The sequence below is a fragment of the Aythya ferina genome, assembly GCF_964211825.1.
Source record: "Aythya ferina genome assembly, chromosome: 1".
Lineage (NCBI taxonomy): Eukaryota > Metazoa > Chordata > Aves > Anseriformes > Anatidae > Aythya > Aythya ferina.
In genome coordinates this window covers 23,409,284-23,425,042 of record NC_140296.1, presented here as the reverse complement: position 1 = coordinate 23,425,042, position 15,759 = coordinate 23,409,284, and the positions used below count along the sequence as shown (strand labels likewise).

The 15,759-nt window shown below is 36.3% G+C and overlaps 1 protein-coding gene across 6 annotated transcripts in view; it reads right to left on the bottom strand.

Moving 5' to 3' along the window:
* Nucleotides 1-15,759, bottom strand: part of FRY (FRY microtubule binding protein) — a 239,526-nt gene that overhangs the window by 9,905 nt on the left and 213,862 nt on the right. For all 6 annotated transcript variants that reach the window (XM_084527716.1, XM_084527717.1, XM_084527715.1 and 3 more), the window contains 5 exons: nucleotides 12,217-12,380; nucleotides 10,829-11,018; nucleotides 4,393-4,542; nucleotides 3,438-3,536; nucleotides 2,911-2,994 (listed from right to left, as the gene is read on the bottom strand). In XM_084527716.1, the coding sequence (XP_084383842.1) occupies nucleotides 2,911-2,994; nucleotides 3,438-3,536; nucleotides 4,393-4,542; nucleotides 10,829-11,018; nucleotides 12,217-12,380 (687 nt within the window). The remainder of the gene's footprint in view (nucleotides 1-2,910; nucleotides 2,995-3,437; nucleotides 3,537-4,392; nucleotides 4,543-10,828; nucleotides 11,019-12,216; nucleotides 12,381-15,759) is intronic.

Below are 15,759 nucleotides of genomic sequence, written 5' to 3'. Positions count from 1 at the left end.
GGAAACTCATCATAACAGGTCCATTCTGATTTTTTCCAGCATTTTTTTAAGAGATGTGGCGTGTTTTAAATATCCACTAGCAGCTTTGTAAAACTTGTGGTCTTTGTAAAGCTTGTGATCTTTGAGATGAGCATGGTTTAAGAAAGGTGTATACTGACTTTGGACTTACTGAATGTCTCATTAGGAGACAAAATATTTGAATTAGCTAGTACTAAACGACAAGAAAAATAGGATCTTGCGTGTATCTCCTTACAAGAAAAAAAATAAAAAAAGAAAAAGAAAACATCATAAAACCAGTCTTTGACTAGATTTAAAAAAACTCTGTTTGGTAGGGTTCAAGGATGCACTGATAGCTTTACTCATCTGTTACACCTGAAGAGACAGCAAAACAGTACGTGCAGTTATCTTCGCTTATAAATTGCCTCTTATGTCCTTGAGACTCCGCAGCATCAAGTGATTAAATGTAGCATCAAAGCTTACAAATCAAAGATGTACAAATCATGCAGTCTGCTGCAAGAATAAGGGGTGGAAAGACATTCTGGGACATTCAGCTATTACCCAATTTCAGAAAATTTGCTAGCTCGAGCAGCTGACCTAGACAACTTCTATTTAAAGCTTCTTCAATGTCAGAATAAGCAATTCTTGCCTTTGCCCATTTTCAGTAACAGAAACAATGGTCAACAAATCACATGCAATTATTTAGAAATAAATTTGATTAGAGAAACTGGTGCCAAGCTAACCACCCCCATAGGCAGGCATAGCTCCATTTAAGTCATCCGTGACGCAACCCTTCTTGGCAGCACTGAACCTGGTCCGATGTCTGTCTCGTGAGCAGAGTGGTTTGTTTTCACCTCCAGCTTTTTCCAAGGTGGCAGTAGGTTCTGAGAATCACAGATTCCTGTCCTCCATAGGACAAGGTATTGCTTTTTCTTCCTTACAATTATTTCTGAACCTTTTCAGAGGCAACCTGCTTTTGTGTTTTAGCTAGGCGGTTTTTTATGCCAGAAGTTTTATGCAGGATTTCAGGTCTTAGTCTAACCATCGATAAGTCTAAGAGTTTAGACAGGTTCCCTCACAGCTACCACTGTAAGATGGATTTTTTTTTTTCCCTACAATTGCTAGATTCTTTGGCATTCCAGGCTGAGGGAGAAGAGGAGAGGAAAGGTGTGAAAACAAGTACTTGCCAGTCTAGGAATCACTTTTCCTTTTCCCTTTCTAATGACATTTCCCCAGTTTCCCTAGACTCTCCCTCCCATCACTCTTTTGTTGAGTAAACAGAATGGATTATCATGTATGAGTTCCAAAGTTCCCTTGGGAAGAGCTGTTTCAATTGATAGGTAAATCCAAGGAGAGAAAAATAAATATATGCCTGTTATCAAAGACCTACTATTCCATCAACTTCCAAGGAATAATGCACTTCAGGCTGAAGGGACATTGCTGGGGATAGAACAGGGATTCCTGCAGGACTGAGAAACCCATTTTCTTCAATCTGCTTGATAAGCAGTAAGAATACCGACCCTTGTTTCACATTTAATTCTGAAACAAAGAACATCTAATTTCAAAAAGATAATTAAACACAAATGGAGTGTATTTATTAACTTTTAGATGCTTTTAGGCCATTTATATATTAGCTCAGTTCATAGTTTACTCCTTCTCCTCAGCATTCTCTCTGCTCTACTTTTTCAAAACACAAACTCAGGAGTCTGTGTTCTGGGTCCCTCTTTCTTAGATTTGAGAATAGCTCACTCGTAACATCCCTGTACACCACAACAATGAACCAGTATCTCATTTAAATGCATTGGAAGAGGCATGTAACTTTTGCTGTTGACAGTGCCAGATGTGGGAAGATTAAACAGTTTTCCCAACACCTGTGATTATAGCCAGAGGATTTATTAACAAATCATATTTGCTAATAGGGTCAAGGAAGCCAAAAAGCAGGGGTGGCAAGGATATGGGATTATTGAGAAGGCACAAATGAAAACAAAAGAAAAAACAAACCCCAAACACAAGTGAGAGCAAACACAGGAAGACACGTACATAGAGATGGGAATGAGAAGTTAAGATAAAAACAGAAGAAAATAAAATGAATTAAGGGAGAAGACAAGCAAACCAAAACCAACATGACCATAAAACAAGGTCTTTCAAAAAAAAAAAAGTTACAACAGGCAAGTTCTGAAAATGTCATCATCATCTTTTGTAAGATAAAATACATGGAAAGAGGAGATGTCACTTTTTTCTACATGCTGTTGTTGCTTCCTGATTTTGGCTAATTCTCCCTAGCCTTCTCTCTTCCCAAGCCTTCAATCTTTTTCCTCCAAAAAGAAAAAAAAATCCCCACAAAACAGTTCCCAACTTATTCTATACGATTAAGATACCAGCTGTTTCCTCTACTTAGTATATTAAATCACAGGGATGCCAGCTGATGGTGATAATCTCTGAGAAGATTGATTTCTTAACCGGAATTAATATACTAAGTATATGTGTTTATGGATATATATAAATAATTTCACTGGCCATTTTACAGTCAGTAACTGTAAATAACTGCGAATATTCATAACTGCGAATCTAAGTGGATTTCAACCAGACAGGTCTTGCTGTTTAGCAGATTGAGCCTGTAATATCTGTAGATAAAATGGGTGTAATGTGGAAGCACAATACATCCAGAGTGATTGTCAGAGACACTTTGTTGTGGGAAATTGATTTCTGATGTGATATCTTTCTAAACGGGACTGCACACACAACTCAGGCAGGGTTAGCTCTGAATACCTTTGAGTCCTGAGTGTGAAAACTGAATTATACCCAACCCCAGCAGAGAGATGAGAAGGAAGTATACCAGGATCTTGTGGGTTTAAGAACAGGCTATATTGCACATCACTTTAGAGGAGCAAAATACTCCTCCTTGCTCATTACCTTCTCTTCTGAGTCCCCTGGCTGGCAGGTAATAACTCCATCTCGTGAGCCCCCAGCAAACGTTGCTTTGCAGTTTGCAAGCCACTGTTTTCAGAAAGAAATGAAAGAAGATATGTGTAAGGCCTATAGCTTGATTTGTAGAAAGGTAAACAGTATTTGTTTTCACACCATGGAATGTAAAAAAAATTTGGTGATTGTAATTTTTATTCACACAATTTGCTTTGACTATAATTAAAAAGATGTATTTTTGATTTTTATTAGTATTTGAGTCGCATAAAACAAGAAAATGAATTAATTAATTGCTAAATAGGAGAAAGGAAAATGTTTCTAAAATAGAGGTACTTTTTTTTTTTTTTTTTTTTTTTTAAATTCTGGTTCATATATTCAGAAACAAACATTTAATGAATCTAGTATCTGAAACATTTACTGAATGTTAACTTAAACAGATTTGACATTATCTTCAGTCTCCTGACATAGTACAAGTATACATACATACAAAAACAAGAACATGGTAGAATCCAGCATACCGAGAGTGTTGCTTCTTTTCTGTTGTTATATGTGTCCAGGTATTCTTGCAGTTCTAGGACACTGAACTTCAGCTTTTCAAGAAGGCCACAAGAGAGAAGCTGGAAAAATGAAATCAAAAACGCTAGTAAATGTCACTATAAAAGTATAAAAATTCTGATAGAATAGAAAATATATTAGAGAACATATTTTGCAAAATAATAGATTTACAGATATTTGCACTGAAAACTGCTTGATTTTATATTTATGCCACAAAGAATACTATACTGAGAGCCCAATAGCAACAGGTGCACCTATAATAATTTGCAAATGAAATCATTATCTGTGTTTAACAGCTTGGTGAAAGACTTCCCTAAAATAAAATACTGCTCAAAGCTTAACTAGTTAATCTCCACTGCTCTCTAATGGCATGAGTTGCAGCTCTTCATGGCCACAACTGCAGGCCAAAAGCAGACCCAAGATTAAACTTCAGAAGTTCCTCCCTCAGTGCTCCTCTGTGAGGCCACACTGTCATTAAGCTTTTGGACAAACACGGGTCAGAATGAAAACAACAAGAGCCACCTCATTTCCTAATATATATATATATATATATATATATATATATATTTATCATCCAGTTCACATTAGTTGTCTCAAATGAAGCCACTAAACATATTTTCATCTTCCATACTGCAGTCTACAAAAAATAGCTTCTCCTTTTCCATTTGTGGGGCAGACACTTGTTTTATACTACTTCTTGGTAGGCAGGCTCAACACATCCTATTGCTCATCTGTCAGTACTTACCTAATGAAGTAATATTAAAAATTAATAGAAACTTGATTAAGAACAAGACATAAATAGAGATGGGAGGCGGGTACCTTCTTGACATATCTGTTCAGGAGTTGCCCTAATGTGAAACACTCAATGAAATACCACACTGCCACGCAGTACATGCCTTTCGAAAGGAGTATACTCACTGTTTCTGCATCTACAAAAAGAGTAGGACATTCTGAGCATGATGTTAGCATCTGGGAAGACCTCACAAACTTGGAGCCTATTCCTCGCAGGTTGTCTCCCAGGTAGCTAGCTGCATCGCAGGTTAGGAAGCAGAATCTTTTCTGAATATTCTGTAAAACAAAGTACAGCTTATCACATTCTCTACTCAGGTACAAGCTACTCTCATTTGTGAGGAAAATGGCATGCTTTTTTTTTTTTGTTGCTTTGTTATTGCATGTGTCTTGCACAGTAATATGCAACAGAGACCATCTCCTTCTGGACAACTGGAGAACCGAATGCTTGCTCGAGGATACTGAGCAATAATTATTATCACAGTGTAGAGCTGGGCAGCTGTGAAACTAGATACAGAGTTAGTAATTATCTACTGCTGAAATGTATTTTTATCAAGCTGATTCAATCTTTATACAGCTTTTTATCCACATGCATATTTTTTTTTATTTGGTTGTACAGAGTTAACAAAGTTGATAAGCATATTACTTTTTCTGCCCATTCCGGGCATTGTTTTGTTAGTACACCACGTCAAGTGGCTAATCAGACAATATAATGGACATCCTAATGCCAAACAGCAGCACGAAAAAAAACACAAAACAAAACAGAAAAGAACTTTTGCTTTGCCCTGTGGGAAAAACCTTCTTACTAAAACTTTTCTGCTGTTTGGGTGGACTCCAGAAATACTGCATTGCATCCGGGAATTCTTCTTCTCTCTCTCTCTCTTTTTTTTTTTTTTTTTTTTTTTTTTTTTAATATTTTGAGTCTTAAAACAGTTTAGTCTTCCAGAAACATTCTAGCACTGATATTTTCTTTTCAGTAGCTAATATAGAAAGCAAGTAGTAAATAAAAATATATTTTAATAAAAATAATAGTCTTTCAAGACCTGAAATAATTGTATTGATAAATACAGAGCAGGCTTCACTGCCAAAACATATCTCACTAAGGCCAACTGCCCAGCTGGCGGGAGCACCAGGAACATGTTGTTTACAATAAAAGTATGCAACACTTTTATATGATTCACCCCACATAACTTCAGGCATTTCTCTGAGGAATGTTAGTGAGGACCTATATCACCGTGAGCATTCTTTACTGGAAAAGAAGTGCTTCCTGAACAACTATTTGGGCAACAAACATATAAATGGCCTTTACTGCACCTGTTCTGGGGCCTCAGTGTGAAGTACTTAAAATCAGGTGAGCTCAGTTCAGATGTTATAGGTAACAGATGTTGTAGAAATGGATAGTTTTTTATTAAAAAAGAAAAAAAAAAAAAAAAAAAAAAAGCTAAAATCACACTGTAGGTAGGGTATATATCATAACTATTTTATAAAATAGTTAAAGAGATACTTTCTCGACAGCACCATTTCATCATTGCTTATCTGTGAAATTCTCTCTAAACTGAGCTGGCTCTGTTCATAGCCAAGATCACATAGACTGGCATGATACCGGTACGGTACGTTTCTACCATTTTGCTTCAACACAGAAAACAAAGCCCTACACATGTCACTTAGCACATAGCTTGGATTCTCTGCTGCACTGAATCTGTAGCTGGGACAAGGGGCTCTTACTAATTACTACCAAAACAGGTAAATAATTATTTTTATGAGCAACTAGCAGAATCATCTAGATCACAGAGCTTGGTGACAGTTGCTTGTTTACTACTTGGGTATCTTCTGAAAGACTAGGTCCAACTCAGTACAACTTTTGCTGACAGCTCTTCAATGAAAGGAAGGAGATCTAGATTTGAAACTAACCAACAGAGAAGAGGTAGCTGAGAATGTAAAAGTGGAAGCAAATTTAGAAAGACAGATCATGGGATAGAAACTTAAAAACTTCCATTGACTGGAAGGGAGCTCTGGAAAACATCTAGTCCATCCTTCACCTTGAAGTGGGACTGGTGCTAACAACGCTAGATAAGGTCAGCCATGGATTTTTCTAGATGAGATGTGAAAGCTCCAAGGTCTGAGATCCACAGCCCCTCTGGGTAACCTTTTTAAGTGCTGCAGTCCCTTCGTGGGGAGGAGTAACTGAGTTTATGATTCTGAGGCAACGATGAAGAGAGACCACAGAAAAAATACAGCTGAGTGCATTCAGAATTTGCAGGAAGGAGCCCATGAGAAGCAACTTCATGGGGAAAAGGAGATAAGAAGAAGAGGGCATTTCTTTAGTGAAAAAGAGGACAGAAGTACAATCTGTACCACTTAAAGAGAAAATACATTAAGCCATATATCTGGCTAAATCATGAAGCCTTCACTCAGGGAAATACTCATGCAAAGAACAGAACATAAAACTATTCAATTACTAACTTGGGCACCAAAATTAGAATGACATTGTTAGCACAATAATCAGAGAGGTGGATGCCAAACAAATTAGAAATAGAGAGAATCACAAGAAAATATTCTAGAGATAATTAAGAGAAAGGCTAAGGACTCACAATGGAGCTGCTAACAGATGTTACTGAAAATGCCTTCTTTTGCCTTACTGCTCCCAGAAAGGACATCTGGGTACAGCTGAAACAGGTAAACATCAATTGGACTCAATAAAAAATCAGGTCAGAATGGATCTTTTTACATCATTGCAGATTAGGGAAATTCACATTATGATAATTGTAATACTGGGTAAAGAAATCTACAAGCCATAACGATTATATTTGAGAACTCAGAGAATACAGGGTGTTGTAAAAAACATAAGGAAAGGGTTTATCTCAAAAAGCAAAAGGAATTACAAGTTTGGGGAACTGTGGGAATGTATAAGAGATAAATAATAGACAGTACAGAACTCTTTACAGCCAATCATATAAAACCATTTAACTTCCATGAAAGGCTTAAATGCTATATGAGGAGAAGCAATTGATATGTTGCATATTAATTCATTTACTATCTTAGAAGTGAGGTAGAAAAACTTGGTCTAGAGGTAACTAGGTATGGAAAACCATACAAGGTAATTATCATCATCTCACTGTTCAATTTTAAAGATAAATTGAGCAGAATTACACTGGGATCTGTCTTAGGCACTAACCAAGTTGTTAATGAAAATACTGAATAATGGAACATATAACATGCATATTAAATGCATAGATGATTGAGTTGCAGTGCCTGCAAGCTCTTTGGGAGCCAGGGATCTTGACAGACTGGAAAAATGGTGCAGGGAAAAAAAAAGAAGGACAAGGTTGTACACCTAGACAGAAACAGTCAAGAGAGCACATTCAGGATGGAGAGTAACCAGAAAGGCAAAATTCTGTAGAAAAAGATCTGCATAGTTGATTGGATTACAAGTGAAAAATGAATTAACTCTATCCTACTGTAAAGTAGTTATCAGAAGTTTTTACACAGAAATAACTTCTACATAACATCTAATCCAATTCAAGTCAGTGCTAATAAAAACTTAGGCTGAAGTAAAGAACCTGATGTTGCTTTTCAAGGAATACACAGACTAACTGAAAAGAGCCCATAGCAACAGCTAGAAGTTTCAAAAATGTGGCTTATGGTGAAGGCTGGAAGAACTGAAATTAAATAAGAGAAAGTTTGGATAGGTGAAGTCATGATAGTGGTCTACAAACTACAAAGAAAAGAGGAGTATCACTATGGATAGAGCAAGCAGTCATGGACATAAAACACAGAAGTTCTGAAACGATTAGGAGTCATGACTAAGTACTGGACTACTTTGCCTAGGAATGTTTTGAAGTTTCATCTTAGTCTAGAAGTTAAGAACAGTTTAGAGAAAAAAGTTAAAAAGACCAAAACGAACAATGTAGTCTGGGCAAGATACGGACCATGAACTCCTTAGGTTCCTTCTTGCACTCATCTGTGAATGAGTTTAAACAATTTTAGTTTATTTTAAGAACATAACTTCCTCAAAACATTTTAGTCATAGCTTCATCAACACCTGATCAGTCTAGTGTTTATTATTCAGTAAACATATTCTTCCTCTACTGCATTCCTTTTCAGATATTCATGGAAGCAACAATCAATCCACTGTTAAAAATACAACAGTCTTAAACACTGTCCTAAAGTATTAAAACTTGAAATGGTCAGAGACCATATATTGGTATCTGGGTATTTTACCTCACTAAATAAATTTATTTTGTAAATACATGGACTATCAGTTCTATACCAAGGTATCTCAGTATTATCCTTTTGGGTGCAGATTACAGCGACTGAAATCTTTCAAGCAAGGCCTGAATGCATCATATATTTTATGAAATGGGACTATTGGGAGTAATTGTGACAACCATCACCATTATATCAACTATGCGTATGTATATGCCTGAATATAGTCGCTGTGTTTTCTGTGAACGTAAATAATAACAAGAAAAAAAATGGGGGAATGTTATGTTAACATGATGTTTCCTCTTCTGGGAAGAGGATTTGTAGTAACAAGAAGGCTCAACTGTGGAAACTACTTGCTGGCTCTCAAATGTACTTGTCTTGTAATCGGATGGTCTTCTGGAAGACATTTGATTTGACAGAATACGAAGAGGCAGCTTAGAGCAGACAGTTGTAAGGATTATCCAGAGATCTCTGAGATACGACCAGTTTACAGGAAAAGTACTTCAATAATTTCAGGAATTTTAAACAAGCTTAGCGTATTGTGGGCTAACATCCAGGATACCATCAACTTGATGCAGACCAAAATGTAGGTGCCCTGGAAAATGCACTTCCTTCACTTCACTAACTATTTAGTTGACAGGCTATTCCAAACAAGGATTTTGCTTCACAGTTAAATATTTTGGCAGTACTTTGCCTTGTGAGCCTAGCAAATATTCGGTTTGTTTCTCAAACTTCCTGTTCATGAGGGTCAAAAATCTTTTAAGTTATTGGACGAGTAGTAAAGTTTAACAGTGCAAACACAATACAATTCCAGAGAAGCTGAGATCTTATGAAAAAAAAATCTGCAAAAGTAACAGAGCTATTTTTATAAATGAAAAATACATCTGTAGCTCCATCTAGAAAATCCTGCTTTGTTGATACTATTAACACCTTTAAATTTTCTTTGCTGTTTTTCATGTTATACCGTTATTGAAAAACCTTTTGAGAGCAGTATTGAATCTTTCTTATCCAGTTATCTGAAAAACATTAGTAGGCTACCTTTCAAAAACAGGAGAAGCACAACAGCAAGTGCACTCTGTGTATGTCATGATTTGGATTTAAATAGGCACTTCACAAGTAATGTTTAGGTCTTGCATTACATGGTATTTATTTTTTTGCTTTTCAAAAGTACATGACACCATTTTCATTCCACCTCTTCAAGGAGGACAAAAAGGACAAATAACTCTCAAAATACTTGAACAGGGCCATTAATCTCTAGGACTGATGTGTATTTCAACTTTTTTGCTGTTACATCATGAAGAAACACAGGGTTAATTTTCAAAGTTGACCTGTCATGCACTTAAGTCAATGCTGGGAGTTTTTTTTCAAATGGTCATTTATGAGACAGTGTTCAAAAGAATGCCTATCTTTAGGTACCCATATTTAAAGTGGTACAATGTTTAAAAGAGGATGCAGTGTACAGAATGAGTAGAAATATAATTAACTGCAGAGGAAATAGGATGGAAAGGACAGTCCTAAAGCATGATGCTTCTTTCGTGTAAGAACAGTCTTAAATATACCAAAAGATCTTGAGATGGTATATTTATTAGCAGGGTCCCTCTTTACTAATAAAAAAACTGCATACTCTGAAACCACAGGTAATTTAAGTCTGCATGAAGTTACGTAACTGTTGTGTACTCTGCTGCAGAATGTGATACATCCTGCAGCTGCCTCACATAAAGCAGGAAAAACAATAAAAAACTGCTTTAAAACTAATTACATGCAAATACAGACAGTGATTTCTTAGAACAGCTCGTACATTTAATGTTTTTTTTTTCTTGTCTTCTTGCATGATTCTTATCTTTGTATGCACACAGCTTTAGAAAGGAAAAATACATCTCTAGTCTTTAGACACATTCTCTGGAATTTATTTTATATGATGGCAGTTGGATATTTCTATTCAAATTATTAGCTACAAAATATTTAATAATGTTGACATTTACATTGGGCATGGTCAAATTTCAACAGGTTACGTTGAAATAACAGATTAACAATAGTTTCAGATGAAAAGGCTATTTCCTCTCTCTTACAGTTGTTGTTTCAGACTACTTCTAAAGTACAGAAGAAAATACTCTTTGAAGTGGATCTGCGTTTTGTAATGTTATCTTCAAACCCACAACTATGAGATACATGTTACTTTTATGACAAAACTAGTCCTAGAGGACAGTTCTGCACGATAGTCTAGTATAATTCTGTAACACGCAAAATTAAAACGGTGACACCACTGTTAGTTCGTTACTAGTACCACTATCAACAGCCATCCTAATAGCCATGCACAATCTAAACATTTTGATGTTATCTCTTAAATGTATTTTCTCACCTTAAACAGGGAAGAGAACACATGAAATGTATAAACTGCACAGGAACCATCAGAATCGCACATGAGCTGGTTGATATGACTACGCCAGGCTTCTTCTGCATCGTCACAGGCTGCTGGCTGAAATGCAGCAAGGATGGCAGAAAAAAATGGCGAGGGTGGAGGGGAGGCATTTCGATCAACATCTCCAAAACTGAAGGAGAAGAGAAAATAAACTATGATGAAAGGAAAATAATGAGAAGGTGTCAGATAAAATACACTATAATTGAGAGATGTAATCACAGGACCAATTACAGCATCTTTCTAAAGATACTCATCAACTTTCAAGTTACTTTTGAAGACTGGCAAGATGTTGGCCACAATGAGAAAAACATCCAAATGAGAATTCCTATCATCATCTATATTTCCCCATCCTGGGATACTTGAATTGCTTTATCATACAATGGTTTGGAGGAAGAAGGTTAAAACTTCACAGGATGATAGAAGCCAAGATGAAAGACGCCTCTTCTGGGAAAACTTGGTTATAATAATGTATAGCAAAACATATATTTTGAAAAAAATATCTCAGCCTGTACAAACATTATACATTCTGACCCATTTGGTTTATCACCCTCCCCCTGCTAATATAACAAATGAGATAAGATCTGTCTCTTTTCCCCATTCATAAGACTTCTCATCATTCTGCCATGGTCAATGAAACTGGTTGACTCCAATTTATAAAGGGTACTAAGCTACTTGCCCCTTTGAGGTGGAGAAATACTTCCTATGGCTCCCAAGAACAGGAGTTGTGATTCTGAAATGTGGCACAAAGAAAGCGAGAGAAGGCCTCTATGCATCCTTACTACTTTACTCTTCATAAAAAGATGTTGACTGCAATCTAACTCAGCATTCAAAATCTGAAGCAGCTGCATATGGCAAGAAAAAATCTTGATGCTTTGGTGCAACATTTACTGGGGTCCTGTCATGATCATCTGGAGGCTTCAAAAGTACACAGATGGGATTTTTGACAGTACTGTGACCTCCTTATGACCCACAAGCAATAAGAAGGATGAATGCATGGTTGATCTGTTGAACAGTCAACTAAGCAGAATTTATGTTACTGCAAAACTTTAAAAATCATTTTTTTTAAATTTATTTATGTGTTTAATGACTAACTGCCTAGATGTGTAAGGAAAACAGGATATGAACTGTGCATACAGAGAGTCTTGTTCTTTTTGGAGTTGAACAATAAACCTGCTGATAATTTTGACACTGTCTTCATACTCTAAACTCACAAGAGATTTACATTTCCAGTGACCAAAAGAGCCATTCCATGATATAACTAACACCTTACTACCACTTTGTTGTACAACATAACAGCATTTTTACATACACTATATATATACAAGTACCTGGTAAGAGCGAATTGTTCCAGCCTGTCAACTTTCTCTTCAGTCTCTGTCATATCCAGACTAAGGCTATCACTGCATTCAAATGCTCCAGGGAGTTCATTTGTAGACCCCGAAAGGTCATCCTCATGGACTGCTATATCTTGCTCTTCATGTACAGCTTCAACCTAGGGGAGTGAATGATGATGTCTTAGAAAACAGCAAATTAGTAAGTTAATACCACTAATACCTAGAAAGTGCTTAATGAAACAAAGAAAACACACATACTTGACAGAACATTAAATTGCACAGTTATTAATCCCTATACTATAAAAGACATGAACCAAGTTAAACTTCGGTAAAAATACTGTATTTGCTTAACTTGAGGTCTTGGACCAGTGTTGGTTTTAAGTATTTCTTCAACTCAATTTGTCTAGCAAAGAATTTCAGATTTCAATATAGTTGGCATCATAGCAAGGAAGTATTTTTTTTTCAGGAAAAACAATAGGGTTCTTCTTACTGCCAGGCTGTCCTCACCATTTAGCACTTTGCAGGGTCCAAGAGTATATTAACAACTCTCAAAACATATTGAAAACAATCACTGTCTGGAAGATTGTATGCATGCTTAGAATTGAGAGTTATTCTTAGCATGTCATATTTACATAGTAACTGCCATTCAAGAAGAACCCAGGCCATGAAAAGGATTACGCTTCTATCATTTCCTTCCCCCCCTCTTTTTTTTTTCAGTCCATTAGCATCTAAAGCTAATGGACAACTCTGATCGCCTCTCTTGATTTCTTCTTGAAATCTTTCCAATTTGTCTTGCATTTTTAGTCTGAACAAATTTTGTTTCAGTTTTAACCTTTTGCCATTTGTCTGCACCATCCACAGCATTTCTGCAAAGCAGTTCCTGTTGGGATGACTGCAATGTGAAGTACATAAACTCTTTATTTTTTCTTCTTTTCTGTTTGAGGCGTCTCATGAGGTGTATGCTTGTGCACAGATGTGTATGTGCATGTATGTATGTGCGTTGTGAGCTGGTAGGGAGGGAAGTTTATGGCAAGTTGAATTTGAAGTGAAAAGAGGCCCTCTGCAGGTTACCAGACCTGGTTGAATCCTACAGATAAATTTTGGGAATTTGAATTTCTGAAAATTAAACAAGATAAGAAATTAAGTAGGAGAAAGGTGGTTGATTTTTTTCTTTAATAACCTAAAGTGATAAGAGTATTTCTGAGTCCAAGAGGGATGAAATGAATCACAGCACAAACTGTTTTGAAAAGAGAAATAAAAGCTAAAAGGCTGGATTACGAGAATAGGAGCCAGAGCAACTGTCAAGAAGCATAAATGTTTTATGCTTTGTCAAGAAGAAGTTAGCATTAACCACTTTCAAATACGAAATGCTACTACTGAACTATTGGTTTGTTTATGGTAATGAGAGTGTTTGTATGAGGAAAACACATTTTGATGGGATAAAGTGCAAAGAAAGGTGAAACAAACACCTCCCATCCACTGGAGTCCACCAAGATGTTCAAAAAAGAAAAAGAAAAAACGTGAATTCTAAAGATTTGTGTAGCAATGGATTTCACATGTAGGATTAGAATACACTTCCAAAAATAGAGGAGTTTTGATAACTTGAAAAATATACAAGATGTTATCTTAATCTTTGCATCCACATAGCGTAATCTACCATTGCCTTCTGATCCCTTATTAATACTATCTTAAATTATTGCTGTCACTATCTTTAATAGAAAATAAGTTTAATCAACTTCTTGTCATTAATGATAACATCTGGATTTTGGCACTGAGCCATTTGAGAAGGCCTTTTAATGTCTGTTACTCTCATTCACTGCATCTATTTAAAAGCAGAGGTGTTATTTTTGTTTTTGATTGTGATGCAACAACTAAACCTTTTCATTTAGCACTAAAGAAGTAACAAACATTTTCCTCTGCATTGTTGACATACCATTAGCACTCTGGAAATAAAAACTCAGACAAAAAGCGAAACAAGAAAGGACTCAGATTTTGTGTTATCAAATTAAGTAAAAATTACTGAGGTGGAAGTTTCAAGTTTTCTGACTAAAAATTGGATGACTTCTTCCTTAAAATAAATACCAAACCAAGCATTTTAACTTTATTTATACTTCCTACAGTTTGTTTTGAGTAAAAACACAGAAGTATGCATACTAAAAGAAAATCTCTTTGAGGTAAAAAAACACTAAGAAGACACTGTGTAGAGTTTATCAGTTCAAGTATCCTTCGAACATTGGCAAATCCCTGTCAACTTGGGTTATGTACCTCACTAACTTCAAACCTGTCTCAGGACTAAGTGAATTTGCCTGTCAACCTCACAAGAAACCACTGTGCTTTTTCATTATTTACATATTTTCTGTTTCCAAAGCTTTGTGCTGAACACTGGTGCATTACATATTGGGGCATTAAAGACATTTTCATAGTAAAGATTACAAACCCCAGGCCTACACGAAACTTCTGAACTGTGATTTGCAATTCTTAATGTGCGGCACCAACAGCTACTACATCTGAAGGTACAAGATTAGCCGCAGTCACCACCTGCAAACGTATCTGTTCAGACTATAGCTTCCTGAACTGAAATTCTGCCAACTTCTGCTTATAGACAAGTTATTACGTAGAAATTACCAAGAGTTGTTTTGACAAATGATAATCAGTTTTATATTTTCCACAACCATTATTTTAAGAAGTTTCCGTCCTCCCTGATCCTTAAGCACATCTCCCTCCTTCTGTCCTTTCTCCCTCTTAGGGAGGTTTCTAGCACAATTAGTCCAATACTGAGCACAATTCCAACCTCCTTTTCTACAACCTGTCATCTAGAATTCTAGTTTCTGTAACTTTAGTAACATGCAGTGTACCCATTACTTGCGTGGCTGCGTTTGGAACAGACCAAAAGCAAGAACAGGAATGAAAGCTGAGGAATACACGAGGTAACTATTTTCCTCCCCTGTTCTATTCTCACACTGCTCCTCTGCATAAGAAATCCAATCCAGACACAACAGAGAAAGCTTTACTGTTAAGGCAGAAGTGTCATAAAGCCACAATAAAAAACCTTCAGATTATATTTCTGGAAAGAAAGCGTTCACCTAATCTCCCAAAACCAGAAGCATTATCAAAGAGGAAATTAAAGAAACTGCCCTCACACTGACAACCATTTACCAACCTTACATTATGTTCGTCTTCTGATACATTTGTCTGAAATAAACTGTGATGAACATGGTTGTTTTATCCTCGCAAATCCTTCTGCCTCCTTCCACCCAAGATGGCTTAATACTGTGGTCATGAATTTAAAATTTCTGAGCGTCTGCCAAAAGGCAAGAACTGAATCCAGTGCACACAACTGTACAATAGGTTCCCACATACAAAAAAATCTCAGTGAATACATGCATACACCCACCCCATGAGTTGGCATATTGTTCTGTTAAATCAGCATGAAGAACAAAAAAGTATTCCTTTAGAGTTGTAACTTGTACCCAGTTCATGAATTTGTCTTCTAATGAGCTAGTAGCATCTTGGTGTATATATAGCGCAATATCCTCA